At 36.8% G+C, this 18,889-nt stretch overlaps 1 protein-coding gene across 3 annotated transcripts in view; it reads right to left on the bottom strand.

The window, feature by feature from the left end:
- Positions 1-3,058: 3,058 nt before the first annotated feature.
- carmil1 (capping protein regulator and myosin 1 linker 1) overlaps positions 3,059-18,889 on the bottom strand; it is a 112,232-nt gene continuing 96,401 nt past the window's right edge. The window contains exons 32-38 of one of the 3 annotated variants that reach the window (XM_088929500.1): positions 18,564-18,670; positions 17,581-18,037; positions 12,113-12,161; positions 10,336-10,581; positions 9,626-9,775; positions 7,015-7,164; positions 3,059-5,358 (exon numbers count right to left, since the gene is read on the bottom strand). In XM_088929500.1, coding sequence (XP_088785626.1) covers positions 5,189-5,358; positions 7,015-7,164; positions 9,626-9,775; positions 10,336-10,581; positions 12,113-12,161; positions 17,581-18,037; positions 18,564-18,670 — 1,329 coding nt within the window. In that variant the 3' untranslated portion in view covers positions 3,059-5,188. Of the gene's footprint in view, positions 5,359-7,014; positions 7,165-9,625; positions 9,776-10,335; positions 10,582-12,112; positions 12,162-17,580; positions 18,038-18,563; positions 18,674-18,889 lie in introns of all 3 variants that reach the window. The other 2 variants (XM_088929499.1, XM_088929502.1) reach the window with 2 other exon arrangements.

Below are 18,889 nucleotides of genomic sequence, written 5' to 3' on the forward strand. Positions count from 1 at the left end.
AGTCATGGACGAGTAACTTCATTCATGACGCCTGCGTACAAAAGGGATTACCTTTTATTTTCAACGAAAGAGTACTTATGATATATGGTAACTGCTGCGGTTCAGATTGTAACGATAACAGTAGACTAGCTCTGTTTTAACTCTGTTAAAACAAGTAATTGTAATTGTTCTAGAAAAGTAATTGTTTTAACTGGTTGTTATGCTACTTTAAGGTTACTTTTCATAAACGAAAAAAAGGTCTCCATTACTGGTCCTTGACAGCACCACCACAGTTAGTCTCTTAATGTCAGTTTAATCACCCTTTTTTTAATAGTAACACTTGGAAGTTATTGTTCCATTAAGGGATCTCTGGTCTTTCATAACCGAAGGGTATTCTGATTTGTGTTCCAAATGATCTCTAAAGTACAGTAGGCTTAAACTAACAAATAACACGATCAAATAAACCAAGGGTTTCAGATACTATATGTATGATTTAGTGATTACTTATAAACACCTTTTGGACTGAGACTCTGGACCAAGATTGAAGTCGCGACCTCTATGGAATATCGAAGGGAAGTCCTGTAGTTTGCATGTATTGATACGTTTCTCTGAAATATTATTTTTACCAAAAAATCTAGAAATTTTATTCAAAGCACATGACACTGAGAAAATTGTGAATTTGTATCATATTATTTATTTATTCCTTTTTGGTAATCAAAAAGGCTTCAACATAAACACCACGAATCATACTACTACGAACAATACGAACATGCAGTATTCTGAATAATTTATTGGGCCATTTTCTATTGGCAGCAAAAAAGTAACACGTGGACGCTGCGCTACAGTTGCGTCAAAGGTTGATAATTAGGGCTATATACATAATTTGAAAGAGTCGCTTTTTACCATACAACTTACCATTTACTGTACATATACAGTAATTTAAATGCACGACTAGTAACAAAGCCATTGTTGGTAGCAGTTAGAGGACCGAAAAAATAAACGTTAAATCAGAAGTTGAAGATTTGACACTACAAACATGAACTGATAGATACTGTAGATATACAGTATATCTTTCAGTTAGTTTTTTAAGAGATCATATAGTTTTTACATTGGGTTTAAAATATATTAGAAATCGTCTTTGGAGGTTTTAAAGTGCAAGATCACAAAACCTGTCTTCAGTTCTTTGTGGTTCCGTCCCTTTTTACCTCGTGTCCGTTAAAATGAATCATAATAAATGTCTGCAGCGTTTTTCATTCTAAATGATCTGAACGCTTTCTATATAAAGAATATAATATATAATGAATACTTCATCCACTATGAAAGTGCATCGTTCGTCCTCCTGAGTCTTGGCCGACGCGCGGCAGCCATTACGCACCAGAAGAACCGCTAGAGCGCATTGTATCAAAGAAGTAATAATCTATAAGATAAATATTTTTGCACGCTTTAATGTAACTTTACTTACACAAATATAAAACGTAACAGTGGGTTTCAAAAATCGACATTTGTAATTTCATGACTACTTCACTATTTAACAGGTGCATTGTTGCAAATTCTCGAAGGACTTTAATGTGGACATAGACTGCCACCTGGCGGCTACACTGAGTCCAACACTACAGTACAGAAGTTTCAGTCTTTTATAACTTCATTTCCGAAAAGCATGTGTCCTTTACAGCAGTGGCTCACAACCCAAGTGTCTGTTGTCTCTTTCTAGTTAAGACCTAAATCACCGGTGATAATTGATACGTTTAACTAGTCTGCTTGCTTGTTTAGACTTTTGGTTAGTTCCTGCACTGCCAAGTTTCAAAAGTTACAGTACACTCCATGCTTGACCTTCATTCCAACAACTTCAGTACTAAGTACATAAGACTTTAGGCAGTTTCTCCTCAACATGGTTGCTCTGACGAAATACCTATTAATATGTGATCGGTGTATGATGAACAGAGAATGGTGGCAGTGGCAGTGAAATACAGTAACAGCTTCTCACAATGAGCATTTTTCTATCTGTAGAGGTCTGTAGAAAGATCTCAGCTTGCGCACAAACTAGAAAATAACAGTTCCCCAGTACCGGGGCTACAGCATATGGAACGTACTGTATACACTGTGTGTTATACACTGCTACCGTTTTAAACAGTGATGTAGGTTTTTCTTGTTTACGAAGGTTTACGAATTAAGGTATAGCCTGATCTAATCCCATTTCAAAACCCGAGCAAAACTGGGCATAGAAGGTGCTTTACAATAATGAGATAGCAGCTTGTTGTTGATGATGTTGGCGGGACTCTAATCAGTAAAGGAACACAAACTTTAAAAATCGTCTCAAATTACATCAGAAATGGTTAAATTCACCGAGTTAATTGAATAAAGTCGTCGTCAGAAATGCAGAATAGTGCAATTAAATATTTCTAATATCAACTATCGTACAAAGATGTGCATTAAAAAAACATTGCCATCTTGCAGATAACAGTAAAACTATGGTTCTTCTTTGTATCACTCTTGTTCAACGGCGTTTCTTACACGAATTCATTCCTTTAGCCTACTGCGTCGCCTTGTGGCTAGCTGTGAATTACACTTCGCATGTGGAATCGGGGAAAAACGATTCCAAGCAACATTAGAAGCATTTGACCTCCAATAAGAGCTTCTTGTTTACTGTACAAAACTGCATGTTTTTCTCTTAACTGTGTTTGGAGAAAGAAAAATACAATGCTTTAACTTAGTAGTGGAGGATGTGAACTGCTACATGTCACTTTGACCTCTTCAGGAAATAATCCCATAGAGTAACTTGACCAAAACAGCTGCATTCACAAAAACTTTAGTGCCACCTCAAATTTATTGAATTAGACTCCAAACCTTTACACCAATGGCTTAAATGACCTGCAAATTAAAGAGCATATAAAACTTCCATTGTTAAACTTGGGTTAAGAACTGTTTTTATTATTTTTAAAAATAGGTTTGCGATGAATTACAGCAAATTATGAAACTAATTTTAGAAAAGTAAAACTTACATCTTGCATACAAGATGAAGTTTCAAAAGCAGTCCAAAATCCCATAATGACCTTTTATGGTAAAAAGTATGCAAGCCATCTTTCAATTTGTAAAATCATTTTATTGGTACAAATATACACATAAAGGAAACTCCACAACCTGTAGAATAGTTTAATGAAATTTGTAAAGTGTTATTTTAACAGGAAAAATATGTAAAATATTGCAATTAAAAATCTAAAAAACAAAACAGAACCAAGAGCCCATCTTTTAACAATAAAAAATCCAGTATTTTTCAGAAATAATACATCTGTATTTAAATATTGCAACCCCCATCTCCCATATTTTAAATTACACTTTTTTGTGCTTACAGTAGTGCACTACAAATCCCCTCAGAAAGTATAGCTCTGCGCTTTAAATAATGTAGATTTTTAGAAGGAAAAAAGTCTTCCTTATACAGGATTAAAAACCCATCACCAAGCACCCCTTTATTCATTTTTAAATAAATTCTATAAAAAAAATTGCTTTATCTTTTTATTAATGTGCTTTGTACCATATGAATACAGAGCCTGTGATCATGAACATGTATACATCTATGAATACATACAGTATCACACATGCGCATTTGACACAATGACGTCCAGCAGTAATTTCATTGCCTGTTTTTTAAAAGACAATTAAGAAACTATGTCCAGTTTATTCGGTTTACAAAATCATTAATGAAGATCTGTTATTTTATATGAAGCTACTTTACTGAGATGATTCATAGCTGAAAGAAAGCAGGCGGAGACAAATGTTAGTGTGCTCAGCTGAGAGGATATATGAGGCATGGCAAAAAAACAACAAACTGAATCCTAAAACAAAATCTATTGTTTCCAACTGCAGACTTGATGGGCACACAACAAGTCATGTCAGGAAATCCATTCAAGGGGATGATCAATGATCACTTGCCTATGTTAATAATAGATCATGTAATTCCAGTGTCAGCTGTGCTGCAAATTGATTCAACCGTGAATGATCACCAATGAATACATTTGCAGGGGCAGGGTGTTAGGAAAGGCTCTGAAACTTTCACTCTATTCCTGTGAACTCCAAGACAGTCTGCATATCAAGACGACTCCTAAAATGAACCCCTACACTATATAGATTTTGGGAATATACAAATAAAGGTAATTATCACAAATGTGTAGATGAAGACTTCAAGAATTCAGAAAACAGCCTACAAATTCCCTAGATAAGGTAAAAAGAAAGACACAAGTATAGTGTTCTCCATAAGCGAAGACTTTCTAAATTCATGTTTAACAGTAGAAGCAGTGGCATAATGGAAGGCCCCTGCATGAAAATTTAAGAAAAAAATCAGCAAGCAAGGTTCCACATAATGTGCGTAAAGGACTATTGAGCAACATATGATAAGACCTGAAATACTTAAGAGCAGATATTTTATTTCACTATTTCGGATAAAATAAATTTACCATTAGTCTGCCTGACCTCATGTTTTGTAGTTCATGATTTACTGATAAAGAAATGTAAAATTTTCTAAAGCTCTGTGTACTGTAGGTACATTCAGCGACGTCACTGAGCACAGTATTTTTACCTCCCAACCCACACATATCCCTCGCTTTCACTATACACTCTATGAACATTGTGTAATCTACTTCAAAAGTAATAAAGTAGTATTTAATTGTAATTTTTAAGGCTTTATGCAATAGTGCTTAGTAGCTCTTTAAGGGTCTTACTGTAGTTCTTCCACTGCAGACAATAAAACTGCTCAGCTGGCGGATTTGCTATCTGTGCTACTGTACTGTACATATAGTGGGATTATTTGACTTTATCAGAACATGAAGTCAGAAAACTACAAGTAAGCCATGTTTCACCATCCTTGGATTGATACTTTTAAATAATTTACAGGAAGCATCTTTTAGCCAGTTTAATTAAATATATTAGTCAAATAAACCAGCTCAACAGAGCCAGTCTGTAACCTCCATCAGCCAATTTTTGATGCTTTACCATTATATCAGAAACATGCCTCCTGAAAGAAGTGCTGAAGTTTAGTCAAGGCTAAGTACATCATCTGGTAACTCTGCCTTTCCAAAGTAAGAACATCATCTCTTCTCATCAATTCAACTTGAAAACAGTGAAATAATAGATTTGGGAAATTATGAATGTACTGGGTTTTTAAATTCTTGATTGGGTGCTGAAAGTCAGATGCAAGAAGACAGTTCTGTTTGTTTTCTCATACAAAAATAAAGTCTTTGTCTGCTTCTTCCCCAGAGTCACCAGACCTGCTACCCTGGTTCTTGTCTTTGTTGGGGGACTTCTCTTTTGCCTTTGACCCATTGTCCTCCGAGTGCTGGCAGCTAGGGCTTCTGCGCTGGGCTGCTTCTGTCATGGAGGCTGGCCGCACTGTGAAGTGCAATTTGAAAACATTTGAAATCAGTTCAGTGGCCGAGACACCCTTGATCTTCATTTTCATACACTTATGCTGGTCTTGTTAGGTCCTGAAATTTTTAATCAACAAATCTTTCTGCTTTAGGATGAAAGGTTATAAGGAGTTTCTTTAAGATGATTTAACAAAATAGTAATTGTTGGTAGTTTTCTAGGATTTGCAGCTTGCAATTGGCAAGTGTGTTATAACTGGGTGAATCCGATTAAATCAAGACCCAGACCAGTTAAAACCATACCTCAAAATGTGAAGGCCTGAGTAAGGGTCTATCTAAGCCTGTATATTTAACATATTTACTATTACGCTTATATTTGTTTTACGGTTCGTGTTCCTTACCTTAAGCTGTGTGGTATGTGTGCACAAGCACTGCAGTTAGTTGAAATGATGTGGGATTTATAAATGTTTAGCTGTTTCTTTCAGTTACTCTGGACTCTGAAGATATAACACCCTTCTATGAACAAACCATGATTTTGAATTTCTAATAAAACAGAACACTTCAAACAACAAATATTGCACCATTATGTTCTTAAAAAGTGTACTAACTACAATACTTTGTTTAGCCAAGCAGTAGACAGGAAAGAATCCTAATCCTAACCCATAAAGGCGCCTCAGTTGTGCCGAGTACTTGCTCATCAGTACACTCTAGACCTCCCCAAAAGGAGAATGACAAACTGTAGGTTATTTTCCTGGTAGAGAATAAGGTCTGCTGTGGGAAGCTTACGTTAATCACTGCCCTCTAAAAATCCACTGCCAAAAGGGAAAAGCTAAATACAGTGCATTTATTTAGCACTTTAATTACAACTGTAATGTTTGTGATGTTCTCTAAGTCTCTAAGAGCATAAGGGCAATTGATAATAACAGTCTTTACTAAAGGCTAAATAAAATAGCAACGAATATACAAGTTGAAGAGTTATGCCTAGGCCTATTTCAAGCTCTTCATGAGTGTCAATAACAATCCCTAAGATGCATTATGATTTATAGAGCATTTACAATAATTAGATCTAACTTTTCAGAAACACAAAGTGAAAAAGACAGACCTGTCATTATTAATTATATACAGTATGAACAACATCCCATTTCTTAAAAATGAACTTTCTTGACATGCAGTATGAAATTCACAGTCAGCCTAGGGCAAAGCAAAACTGAACTACAATGATGTGCATTCTGTGACATGAGAAGCAGATTGTTCCAACTGGCACCAATTCAGGATTATTGTGGACATTTTATTAGTCATTTGCTCATTAATCTTTTGTGCTTTTCTACAGTACATCTTGGAATACGTTTTCCCCACATTTATTACTTTTAATGTTCACTGTAAACATGTTTGTGATACAGGAAATTGTCAATTGGTTTTGATATGTCTTTTGAAGGTATTACTCCAGTTTTCAAAGCTTGAAAAATGTCAGACTTAAATCTATATGCAGTGCCATTTGGAAAAGAAGAGTATGTAGATTCATTGAAGTCAGCTTCCTTTGCACATTTGAGAAGGAAATGAGCTAAAACTAAAAATAAAATAACAGATTTAAGTGCCAGAAAGCTGTTTAAAAGAATCTATACACCTTCTTACTGATTTGTAGAACATGACAGGTGAAAGGTGAAAGGTGAAAAGCTCTAACCGGGTCGAGGGTTGGACTTCCTGCGCTCCTGCTCACTCATTTCTTCAGCGGTGCTAGCAGAGTACTGCCGTGAGGTTCGTATTCTTGCAGCGATGGGCTTGTCTGGTTCATGATCTGTATCAAACGTGCTATCATCTCCAGAAAGCTCCACTGAGGAAAAGGAGTCTTTTCTTTAGCCTTTTACGCCAGCATTCAAATTGAAATAAAGAATGTTTGGCCGATAGTATTCTGTTGTCACAAGCTGTTAGCCAGATAACCAGTTTTGGTTAAGTCAGGTAGCAAAAGATGTGCTTAGATTACATAAACAACTGTATCTCAGAGTTAACACTATTTAACTTTACTGCGCACAAATGGAACAATGTTTGTGCTTTACTGCAGTTCGTCTCTTGGTTTTCCCAGATCTAACATTCATACTAAACGTCTTAAGAAAGCGTCCATCCCTGCCATGTGCAAGGATTAATAAATCCTGCACTGTTTGGGGTCTTACAAGACAGAAGAAAATATTCTAATGTTCCAAGAATTATGGTCTAAAGTCTCTCTTATTGTATCTGTTGACACAAATACAACAGAAACCGAATGTAAAAAATATTCTTTTAAATAAGCAGGAACCTAGATTGAAAGTAATGTACCACATATTTTAATTTTCATTAAATAAGCCCGGTTGTAACTTGTATGATTTGAACTGCAAATTGAAAATGAATGATTATTGTTTCTAGCGTTGGGTTTGAAAGTTTCAAAGTGGCCCTTTTTATATCCACTGCAAATTATACAGACAGCAATCTCAGGCATTTTCCTTATCTTCAAAACCTGTTTAATTAGTCCACCTAATTTTCACTAATTTTTAGTCTGAGTTCCCTTTTGCTATATGCTTTTTCTCTTTTGTCTTATTTTTAATGTTTTCTCTAGAAATGTTTTTAAGATTATACACTATTCTTTATTTTCAATACTTTTGCAAATTTATAAAACGGTCTTGGGTAAACTGTTGACATCTGGCACAGCAAATCTTTTTATGAAAAAATACATGTGCTGTATGCTCAGAAATTTCTTGCAAAGAAAACTCTAAAGGAAGAAGATATATTTAGGCCTGCATGTCTGTTGAGTGTTAAACAGGAATTTCACAAGTAAATGAAGAAATAATTTGCAGTTTAGCTTCTGACAGTCCATAGTGAAATGAGAGCATGATATTTCAATTATACTAAATTTCAGTATAACATCTTTCATTTATTACTAAATCATCTTTAGTAATAACTATATAGCCCCACAAACTGGGTTATGGGGTCATGCTTAAAGTTCATTGAACCTGATACCAACGCTAGAAACATCACATGAATCAATGAAAGCTCATGAAGAATAACACACCATGCAATACAGACAAGGTCAGCAACACACACATTGATTAGGGATTCTGGAAGGCAAGAGAGATTCACATGAGGCAACATATTAAGCAGTACACTGAATTAGAACTCAAAGTTTCTACAACACTCGCATCAACCACAAAGAGCAGTACTCACAACAGTGATAATTATTTACAACAGCGATAAGAGCAGACACAAAAAAGGCAATTCATTATGAAGATGTTCGAGTGGAGACCTGAGTCAGCGTGCGTTGGCTGCAAAGGAAGATAAGGTTAATTCCACACTGAAAATAAGCAAAAGAGCATTTCAATACAGTGGAAGAAGGCTCAAAAACTAAAATACTGTTTCTCCTTTTTTTTTTAGTGTGGAATTAACCTTTACTTTGCTTCTTCCTTATAAATAGGTCTGGAGAAATCAAAACATGTCTTGGAGAAGATGGGGACCACTACAAGTGTTATCCTGGATTTAATCCTACCTATCCTCTGGTAATCAACAATTCTATTGGTTTAAATTGTGCTCTTCTAGAGTTTAATTTAAACACAACGAATATTGTGTGGTTTGGCACTTCTTATAACAGCATCCTTATTCAAAGAACTGCACTGTACTCTATATTAATGCATGTAACACGTATTTAATTCACTATTAACAAAGTTCCAGTAGATATCCTCATAAATACTTGCTTCTACATGATTTTCCACTACATCTTTGGTATCTAGGCACAGTGATAATGAGTTTCAACATTGAGATAATTTTGTGGGAGTTCCCTGCTGAATCCTTAGTAAAAGGGCCCTTTTGAGGTAAACAGGTGGGCCAGTCATCTACGAACTTAACAGAGAAACATTTAGTGAGAGAAGCACCCACCTGCAGCTGGGCCTGAGAGGCTTGTTCAGTTAACCTCAGCCCCTGCTCAGACTGAGTCACAAAGTCATATCCAAGTTGTGCCACTCGCTCCAGTTAGCTGAGCAGATGGGGTGTAGCTGCCCCAGTGCGTGCCCACTCGAGGATTCCCTGCTTACCATTCTGGCGAGGTCACTGTCACACCCCTGTCTCTAGCAGTGAGTGCCTTCTGTGGCTGGCAGCTCAAGCTCTGCTGTTCTCTTTGTATTTAACATCTTACTTGGATATAGGAAAATATGGGGATATGGCTGTGCAGTCCTCAAAAGCTTTTCCATTTAAAGTGGCCCTGTCAAGTCAAGTTAAAGCTGTAATTAAAGGAGTATGAAAGGGAACTGAAAAGGTGGGCCCCCACAACCTACCTTCCTGTGCTGAAGCCCAGCTGCCAGACCCACTGAGGAGGGGGCTACTTTGCCCATCTTTTTCCTTTTCAGATGGGGCTCTCTTAAGAGCATGTGGCAGCACAGCTACCTTTGGAGAAATATTTCCAGCTGGAGAATCGGGGATTTCATCTAGTGAAATGGAACAGACATCAGAAAAAAATGTGAATATATATCCCCTGGAAGCAGTCTAATGAATTTTCTTCACATTGGGTGTGACGTGTATGCCAAGATATAACATTTGTCTCGGTTAACAGATGTTAATAAATACAATGTCTGAAGCATTCACACTACAATGAACATTATGCTTCATTAAAAAATAAACGGTATAATAAAAAAATTTAAAATGTGTGGAAGAAGGCAAATTTCAGTGGTCATTTCAGTCCATTAACTTCATATAATTTCCATATGTCCTACATGTTGCAAAGATGGGTCGCTTTCCTAAGCATGAGAAATCCTAAAAAAAAAATAGAAAAATTCTAAACTAAAAATGTTTATTTGGAAAAGGCAAAATACTGTATACTGTAGCTGTACTTCAGTTTTAAACCAATAAAACATCATTAAAATAAAACCGTAGACTTTTTGTGCCCAGAAATGGCAGAAGCCTCTATCGGAGGCAAATCGATCAAGAGCGTTTCATTCTGTTTTTGACAAAAGGCTGTTTCACTTACACAGACTGCGACTGGACCTACCTATGCTCCTGCTGCTGCTGGTGCGCGGTTTCTGGGGGATTAGGGGCCGCGCGCTCAGGCTGGGCTTGTGACCCTGTATGGGCGGTTTGGGACTGGTGGGATTTGGGGTTGAAGAAGAGCTGCGGTTCCTCTGTGCAGCTTCATGCTTTCTTTCACTTTTCAGGCTTTTCTCTGTGGAACTCACGGCCGATTCCCCTTTGGCTGCTCCGGATACCCGGCTCTCTGCTGGGGTGTGGTGACCCTTTGCTACGCAGCAGAAGATGTTAGGATAAAATAATACACATCTGAAGGCAGGGAATTAGGGCTGTGCTTTTTGCTTTTCATTTGGACCATTTTAGTACAGAAACAGAACTATAGTCACAGAGAAAATATCGATTTTACTGGTTACCAATTAACGTTAAAGCCAATTAAGCCAATTAATATTAAAAGAAGGAAACCAGATTTAAGAAAAAAGAAGAACAGGGGATTGTAAACATAATTTACAACCACAAAAACAGAAAACAACAGGCATTTGAAAAGACAAAGGTTGTGAATAAAAACATCATTTTGTAGCCACTAAAAATTTTGCTTGTTTAAAAAAAATTCACAGGGTATTTTACACATTGTATCTTTTCCTGTAATTTAAAAAATATTATGTGAGCATGTCATGTATAGTACGTTGACTACACTTCAACAATTTTCCTATTGTCATACTGAATGACATGAACCTAGACATGGCGCAAATTAAAACCTATAAGGACAACAGATGCCTTTGTCTGTCATCATGCTACAGACATGTTCTCCCTTCTCCTGTTTTAGCTGTAACTCTTAACAGACTGATGTTACAAGTCTTTTCTCTGCTGTACAGTGGTACTGTACATAGACAAACGTTTCTTTTAATCTTTAACATCTTATATTGTATTGCTGTTTTTTTTTCGATGGCATATAATTATGTGCCAAGGGGGGCTTATTACATAACATTATTTATATAACTAAACATTACATAACTATATACAATTAAATAGATTCTGTATGTCATGGGCTACGGTCATTGTAGAGGACGGGTTTTATATTTAATGTATACTACAGGAGATCAGCATTTTCAAAAATATATTCACATTGCCTTCTTTTACAACAATAAAAGATTATTTAGATGCAATACATACAGCAAACTATTTTATTTAGGTTCTTATATTGTGTAGAAATTTAGTCACTACACTATAAAAAAGATGTTCTGTAACCATAAAAAAACGTCCAGATACTTTCCAGGACTTAAAGCAATGTCACAAATGAGAGGAAATTATGGGAGGAATTATTAAAAGTGGAAATTAAGTGGAAGAGCATTTAAAACACAGAACAGGAGGCACTTTGATATGGAAAGGGCGTGTGATTATGGAACAGGCTACCCTGCCACCTTGTTGAAGCTGATACCCTGGTTTCCTAGAAACTTTCCTAGAAAACTTCAAGAAATGGCTGGATGCGATCTTTAGACTAACACTAAAGTGAGCAAGATGGGCCAATTTGCCACCTCTTGTTTATAAGCTGTCTTATTATCATAAATTTATGCATTGTTTTATATCTCATAGATATAGAAGACATGGCAAGATACTGGCATAAGTATATGGTAATAGGAATCAAATCTATTCCTATTCTGTTCTCTTGTATAAATCCTCACGTATGATGCTGGCAATGGTTTGGATGACATTTAACCTAATTAATCAAACTGTTGTATATAACAACAACGAGAGCCTCATGGCCCAGAGCCATTCTTTTTTAGAGACGTACAGTACACACTTACCTGACACATTTCCGTCCATTCTATCCGGGCTGGATGAGGTATCATGTGCCTGGAAAACAATTCCATGGGACAAAAATAAAATTGACTTCATCATCATTCATCAGCATCCTTCTTTTAGGACAGACAGAAGGCATTTTGACTTTATGCTCAAGTAGATATGGGATGTCATTAAATAAACACCACTCATATTTAAATTCTGCTAATTTGTCTTCTCCCAGATTTTGATGTTTTGCAGGATGTTATCAAATGACTGAATTTTGCAGTTATTTTCTATTTTTCTAGAGAACATTTACTTCTAATACATTTTTCCCTAAGTAATAACAGTATAGAAAATGTGTTTGTGATTTTGGAACCAAAATCCTGATTCCTGCTTAGATTCACTTCTTCCTCTACTTCAAACGACATAATAAGTAAAGTTCTGCTCCCCCTGACAGCTACGAACCCTTCTGTGCCACAGAACCCAGTCTCCAGCTGCAGGAGAATTCTACACTGTCTAGGCAGGTACCTGCCTACATAAGCACTGAGCGTAACAAAATTCTGAAGTCCAGACTTCTCTGTTACTGAATAATTCACATTTGAACAGTTTTAAAAGCAGACACATCTGCATTACTTTATGGCACTCTTACAACAAGGACTACTTTCATTCAGTGTTCAGCTGTAAACAGGAATATTTGGCTTGACTGTACAACAAAGAATGTAAAAATAAATCAATCATAAAACAAAAAAACGGGGAATGGTACTTACTGTAATTTGTTGAGATTATATGCTCCATTCATTTAAATGTAATATAATAAAGCTTAACAGCCCAATTCATGTTAAGGAGCCATGCTAAGGTATTATCAAGTTGATGAAGCAGAAATAATGACAGCTCTGTTTTCAAACCCATGAAGATGGATCTAATTGAGCACAAACTGAGGTGCGGAGATTAAAAGCCACTGAACCATAAGGGAATTATTCTCATCCTATTGATTTCTGTTCTGGATTTTCTGACCTTATGGCTATTTAAAAATAATTTGATCTTTTAAGTGTTATAATCAATTTTGTCCACTTGTATTGTACATTTGCAAAGCATTCTCTCTGCAGGAATCCACTAGAATTACCTGTTAACAGAACGAATTCATCCAATAAATAGAACTCTTGCTTACATTAAAATTTCCTTGAGAATTTGTATCAGTATATTTTAGCACTCTGTTTTTCTTACCCAATTCAACTAACTATTCTAATGCTATTTAAAGCATTAGAAAGAATCCTGAAGAGTTATCTTCATAATCTTCATGAGAACAGTATTAACCCTCTTAGCATTAATACTTCATTGACTTCAGACTTTTTTGCACAATACATTGACTGGAATCCACCTGTTGTCTTAGGTTTTCTCACTCTAAACCCAGACCAGCAGAGCAAACTAATATCTTTGCACATGCTTCCAAAAGTCCTTATTAATCAAAAAACACAAAATGATTGATAATTTAAAAGCCCAGTCATTTACATCTGTGAAAAGTACAGTGGCTCCCAGGAATAGCTGAACACTTAATGTAACACAGCAAACCAAAAAGTTTAGGAAAGCAGAAATTTCTTATTTTTGTAATCGACCTTCCATGATAATTAATTCTACACTGCTGAACTGTGCTCCCACTCTCCTGTTCTACAAGAGAAAAATAAATGTTAGATCCCTCCATGAGGTTTCAACAACAGCTCCGTTCAGTTTAGAACAAGGAAAGCAGGGCAGAATTTAAACAATTTATGTTAGACAACTGTACTATACAGTACCTTACATTTTTTTTTAATTAATCTGATGTTAAAGTCAGATAGATTCAATTAAATCTACAAATCAGATTGCAGTGAAAAAGCTGAGTCAAATGAATACTCACTACAAAGTGTAAACAAATTAATCTGTTATGCAGGAAAAAAACAACATCTCGATTATTTACAGATTTCTTAAATGTTTATAGAGTAACTTGAAACACTCCTCCATCTTTGCAATATAAGCTCATTAAAACAGTTTCTAGCAGACTTTGATGGTTATACACTCTATGAAATGTCAGATCCAAGCCAGATGACAGCAGGGGAAAGCAGCAGGTGAATATCTGGTTTTACAGTAAATGAGTTACTGTGGTACTACGTATTGCAGCTAAAAAATCCAGTGGCCATAGAAAGTATTGACCTGCACTGTATTTTACAACATTTTGTTGTGTTACAACTGGAAAATGTGATAGACTAACTTATTTTTTTATAAGAAGTTTTTACTTCTTACTTAAGTTTTTACCTAAACAACATCCTCTAAAATATCAATTTTTAACATGTTTTGATCTAAAAAGAGTTAAAAGAGCTAAAAAAGTATTCACCCACTTAGCATTAGCACTTCATTGCCTTCAGAATTTTTTGCACAATATTTTGACTGAAATCCACCTGTGTGTAATTAAATTGGTTAACCATTCAGATCAAACACACCTGTCTTTGTAAGGTTAAATCCACCTGTCTGTGTGAATAGACAAAGCATACAAAGCAGTATGAAAACAAAGAAGCTTCCCAAACAACAAAGGTACAGAGCTGTAGACAATCACAACCCAGATGAGAGATACAAAAAGATTTCAAAGGCATTGGGTATTTTATGAAGCACTGTTAAATCAATCATCAGGAAATGGAGGACATGTATAACTTGGAATCTTCAACAACCAGGTCGTCTTCCATAACTCGGCAGCTGGACAAGAACAACATTGGTCAGAGAAACAGTCAACAGCTTGAAAACATTCCTCAAAAACCTACAGTGTCTCATAACCGAGATAGGACAAACATGGTTCAACGATAGCTCAGGCAATCTGGGCTCTATGGTTGAGTGGCAAGCAGGAAGCCATATTTGGAAAAAAGCTTGTGGAAAAAAGTTTGTGGTCTGATGAGACAAAATTTTATTGGGCTTCAATGCCAAGTGTTATGTCTGGTGAAAGCAGAGAACTGCTCATCACTCACAAAGCAAAATCCCCAGATGGCAGCATAATGTTGCGGAGGCTTGTCAAAATAGAGGGCAGAATGGATTAAGCAAAATATGGGCAGATCTTGGAGGAAAACCTGGAACAGTCCACAAAAGATCTGAAATTGGGATGGAGATTCACATTTCAACAGGACAAAGGCAAAGCAACCTCTGAGTGGCTTAAAATGAAGGTGGAAGTCCTTGAGTGGCCCAGCCAAAGTCCAGACTTAAATCCCATAGAAAATGTGTGGCAGGAACTGAAGATCACTATACACCACCACTCTCTCAGTAACCTGCAACAGCTGGGGCAATTTTGCCAGGAAGGGTGGGTGAAAATTAAACCAACAAGATGTGAAAAGCTGGTTATAACATGCCACAAAAGACGTGTGGCAAAAGACTAAATGTTAAATGTGGAAGGTCCCGGGGTGAATACTTGTCCAAGCTGGATTTTTCAGGTTTCATAAAACCTTCTACTTTTCATAACATTTTCTTCTACAATAAACATGATTATGCCCCAGCGAAATGTTAAGTATGTTTTGTTAACCCCTGTTCAAATGTGTTGCAATTTGGGGTTGTAATACAGCAAGACGTGGTGGAGGTCTAAAAGATATCACTTTCTACACCCATTGTGTATTTACATCACAATACAGCAGACTGAAAATTATGTTCTATTAATTCTGTAAATTACATTAAAATAAAAAAAAATGGGCAAAACTGTTTTATAAAGCTCAAAGTCTTTATAATAACAAAAAACTGTGAATCTGAGCCACCTCAGATGACAGAAATTGTTTGAATGCTACAATCAGGCTATGTGACCATCTTATCTCTGGCTCTTCTTTTCTCACTCTTTCTGCTTTTTGACTTTTGTCACTGTCATGAATGACACTCATAAGTGCTGACAGATTCCTTGCTGCACATGGTGCACACCAAGAGAAATGGCACACAGCCCTGTATTTCACCCACTTTCTAAACAGATGGTGGACACAGCTTTCTGCAGTGAAGCAAGGTCAGTAAGGACTCATCCCAGAAAACACCATAAAAAACATTTAGTGCTGCAGTTGGAATTTGTAATAGTAACATTTCCAGCTGAATTTGTACCATACTAAAAAAATATTACAGGCTAACAATGCTGCTGTTGTTAAAGTTTTTGTTTCAGTTTTTGCTTTTTTTCCCCCAAGCTGTGTTTTTGGTTGTTTTAAGTGTTTTGTAGCATACTGTATTTAACACATGGGGTAAAAATGTGAACACCTGCTGTTGAATGTACATGTATTGAATGTATTGAACATACTCCCTCTCTCTTGCTATTTTCCTGCATTTTTCTGAAATGTTCAGTTCATTATTTTTATTTAGCACATATACTGTAGAAGAGCAAGAAGCAAGGAGAGCCATGCGATTCTCAAACACTTGGTTATGCATAAGGAATAAAGGCTGGTCTTCAATGATGTGCTGTCAATAAATGAATTAAGTTATTCATGAAAAATAACTAATCTTATTTGTTTAGTATGTTTATCACTCGGTTTATACAAAAAAAGCCACAAAATGATAGACTTGCTTCCTCAGTGCAGGGAATGAGGGCTCTGGGAGAGAACACCTCAAGCATGTAACTGATTCAGCCCCTGATTGTAATATCAATCCATGTTCCAATACTATTCCCTAAAATAAAAAAATATTTTCCCTAATTTTAAGACAAAAGTGATAAAAACATATCTTCACTGAAAAAGTTTGAAAGTATCTTTCTTAGTATCTCTCTTTACCCAATGGGCCAGATCCGAAGCTGGTAATGACAAATAATAGCATTGACCCTGAATGCAGAGAACACTATGTCACTAGATGGTGCTACTTTCCACAGAATTGTCTGAAACAGTTTGAGAGCACTGAGACATATACACTGAAATAGCCAGCTGTTGTTCAAGACAAATTATACCACTTTTACCATGTGTGCAATTCAGACTGATGGGCACATTATAATCTTAGATTTCAACGCAATATAATGGATTCTAAAAATATATGTTAATTAAGTCAGAAATTACAGCAGACTTCCAGACTAGCTTAATGGCTCTTTAAATAACAAAATTACAAAAACCTAATAAAGAATAGAACAGCATCTTCTCATTATTTTCTGAGCTTATGTAATTCAGGACGGAGTCTTTGCTAAAGCCAGCTGGTTTTAATGGAGAGCTATTTTTTCAGTTTTATGAGATGTTGGGTGACAATTTTGGCTTGATTTTTTCTATAACATTCCACACATATTTGGATAGATACTTTGCAAGACAATGTCAGTTCTCTACAACTTAATCATTCACAACACAAGGAAGACTTGGACGGCAGCCTAGATTTGACAAAAACATACTTCCAGCTAAATAAAAAATGACTGTCGCCCATATGGCCATGTTTTTCTACATAAGTTTTAGGCCTTGACTGCTACTGTTTGAAATCCTGTGAATCCTTTCCAAGATGGCAACTGCGTACATCTCAAACACTCAGGCAGTTGGTTAGTACCCACCTTATGGGAAACAGCTGCTCTCTTCTCCTGCTTGGCCTTCATCTCGGCCAGCAGACCACTGCCCATAACCTGAATACCATAGCGTCTTCCCCCCTGGGGACTGCCTTTGCCCTCGGCCTTGTTCTCGCCTTTCAGGGAATCCTCAGAGTGCTCATCCATGGAGTCGGGCGTCTTGAGCTCCTCGGAGCGATCCGAGCTGCTGCTCTGGTCTGTGGCCGCTGACCTGGCTTCTTTGCTCTTGACTGGCTCCGCTGCTGGGCTCCTCGTCGATCCCTTGGGAGAGGAGGGCTCCTCGCTCAAGGTCGCTGCCGCTGCTGCCGCTGCCTGGGGCCGCTCAGACTTGGAGGAGCGGGACTTGATGAGGTTTAGAAAGCCGCTCTTGCGAGAATCACGTTTTTTCTTCTCGTCTGTTTCGCCGCCTCCATCCGGCGAGTCGGAACTCTTCAGAGAAGGACGCCTGGAAACAAACAGGACATATACTTCCTTTACAGCATATACCCCTGAAAGAAAGCTGGTGTCTGAAGAGTATACCTCTCAGGCTCTCCCATGACTGTAATACAAGACCAAGGCTCTTTTCTTGTAGAACATGTACTCTATGACTCTGCATGAGTGCTTTTGTGTTTCTGTTTGTCATCTATTTTAAGTGGCACTAGAATGTCAAAAGTGTTTTTGTAATTGAATTGCTTCTTCGGGTTTTAATAGGTCAACCCTGAGTACTGTGCCAAGTTGCATTTTAAAGAAAACACAGCAAATACATCGGATTTAAACAAAAGGAGCCAAATGTACCAGACTTTCAAACTATGATGACACTGCAAGCTTATGAAGATTATATTTGATAATATAACTGTAAAATAAATTCATATTACTTTTTACAGTACTGTTTTCACACCACTAGTTAATGATTTGGTGAGATAAGCTTTTGCAATCCCTTGGAAATAAAAAAAGGGTGAAAGACTTCGCATCTTCGGTGACTTGAAACATACTTGGGCTCCATCTTGGTGACTTTCTTAGAGAAGAATTCATCCACTCCTTCATCCACTCTTCCCATGAGACCATTCTGCTCACCCTCTTGCAACGCCGCAGTACTGACCTGCTGAAAACAAAATCAGAGATGCTTCACCAGCTAACAACCACTGCGGCCAAACTGAGTTTCATTTTGCGTTTCATTTGCGAAGAACTCGGAATGCAATTTAAACATGTCAGGGAAAATGTATATTGGAAAAGATTTTTCTCCAGGCCATGAATTAAAAAAACAATCAAACAAACAAACACACTTTCATCCAATTATCAGTAAGTGAATGCTGTTTGG

The sequence above is a fragment of the Atractosteus spatula genome, chromosome 12, assembly GCF_055471065.1.
Source record: "Atractosteus spatula isolate fAtrSpa1 chromosome 12, fAtrSpa1.hap1, whole genome shotgun sequence".
NCBI lineage: Eukaryota > Metazoa > Chordata > Actinopteri > Semionotiformes > Lepisosteidae > Atractosteus > Atractosteus spatula.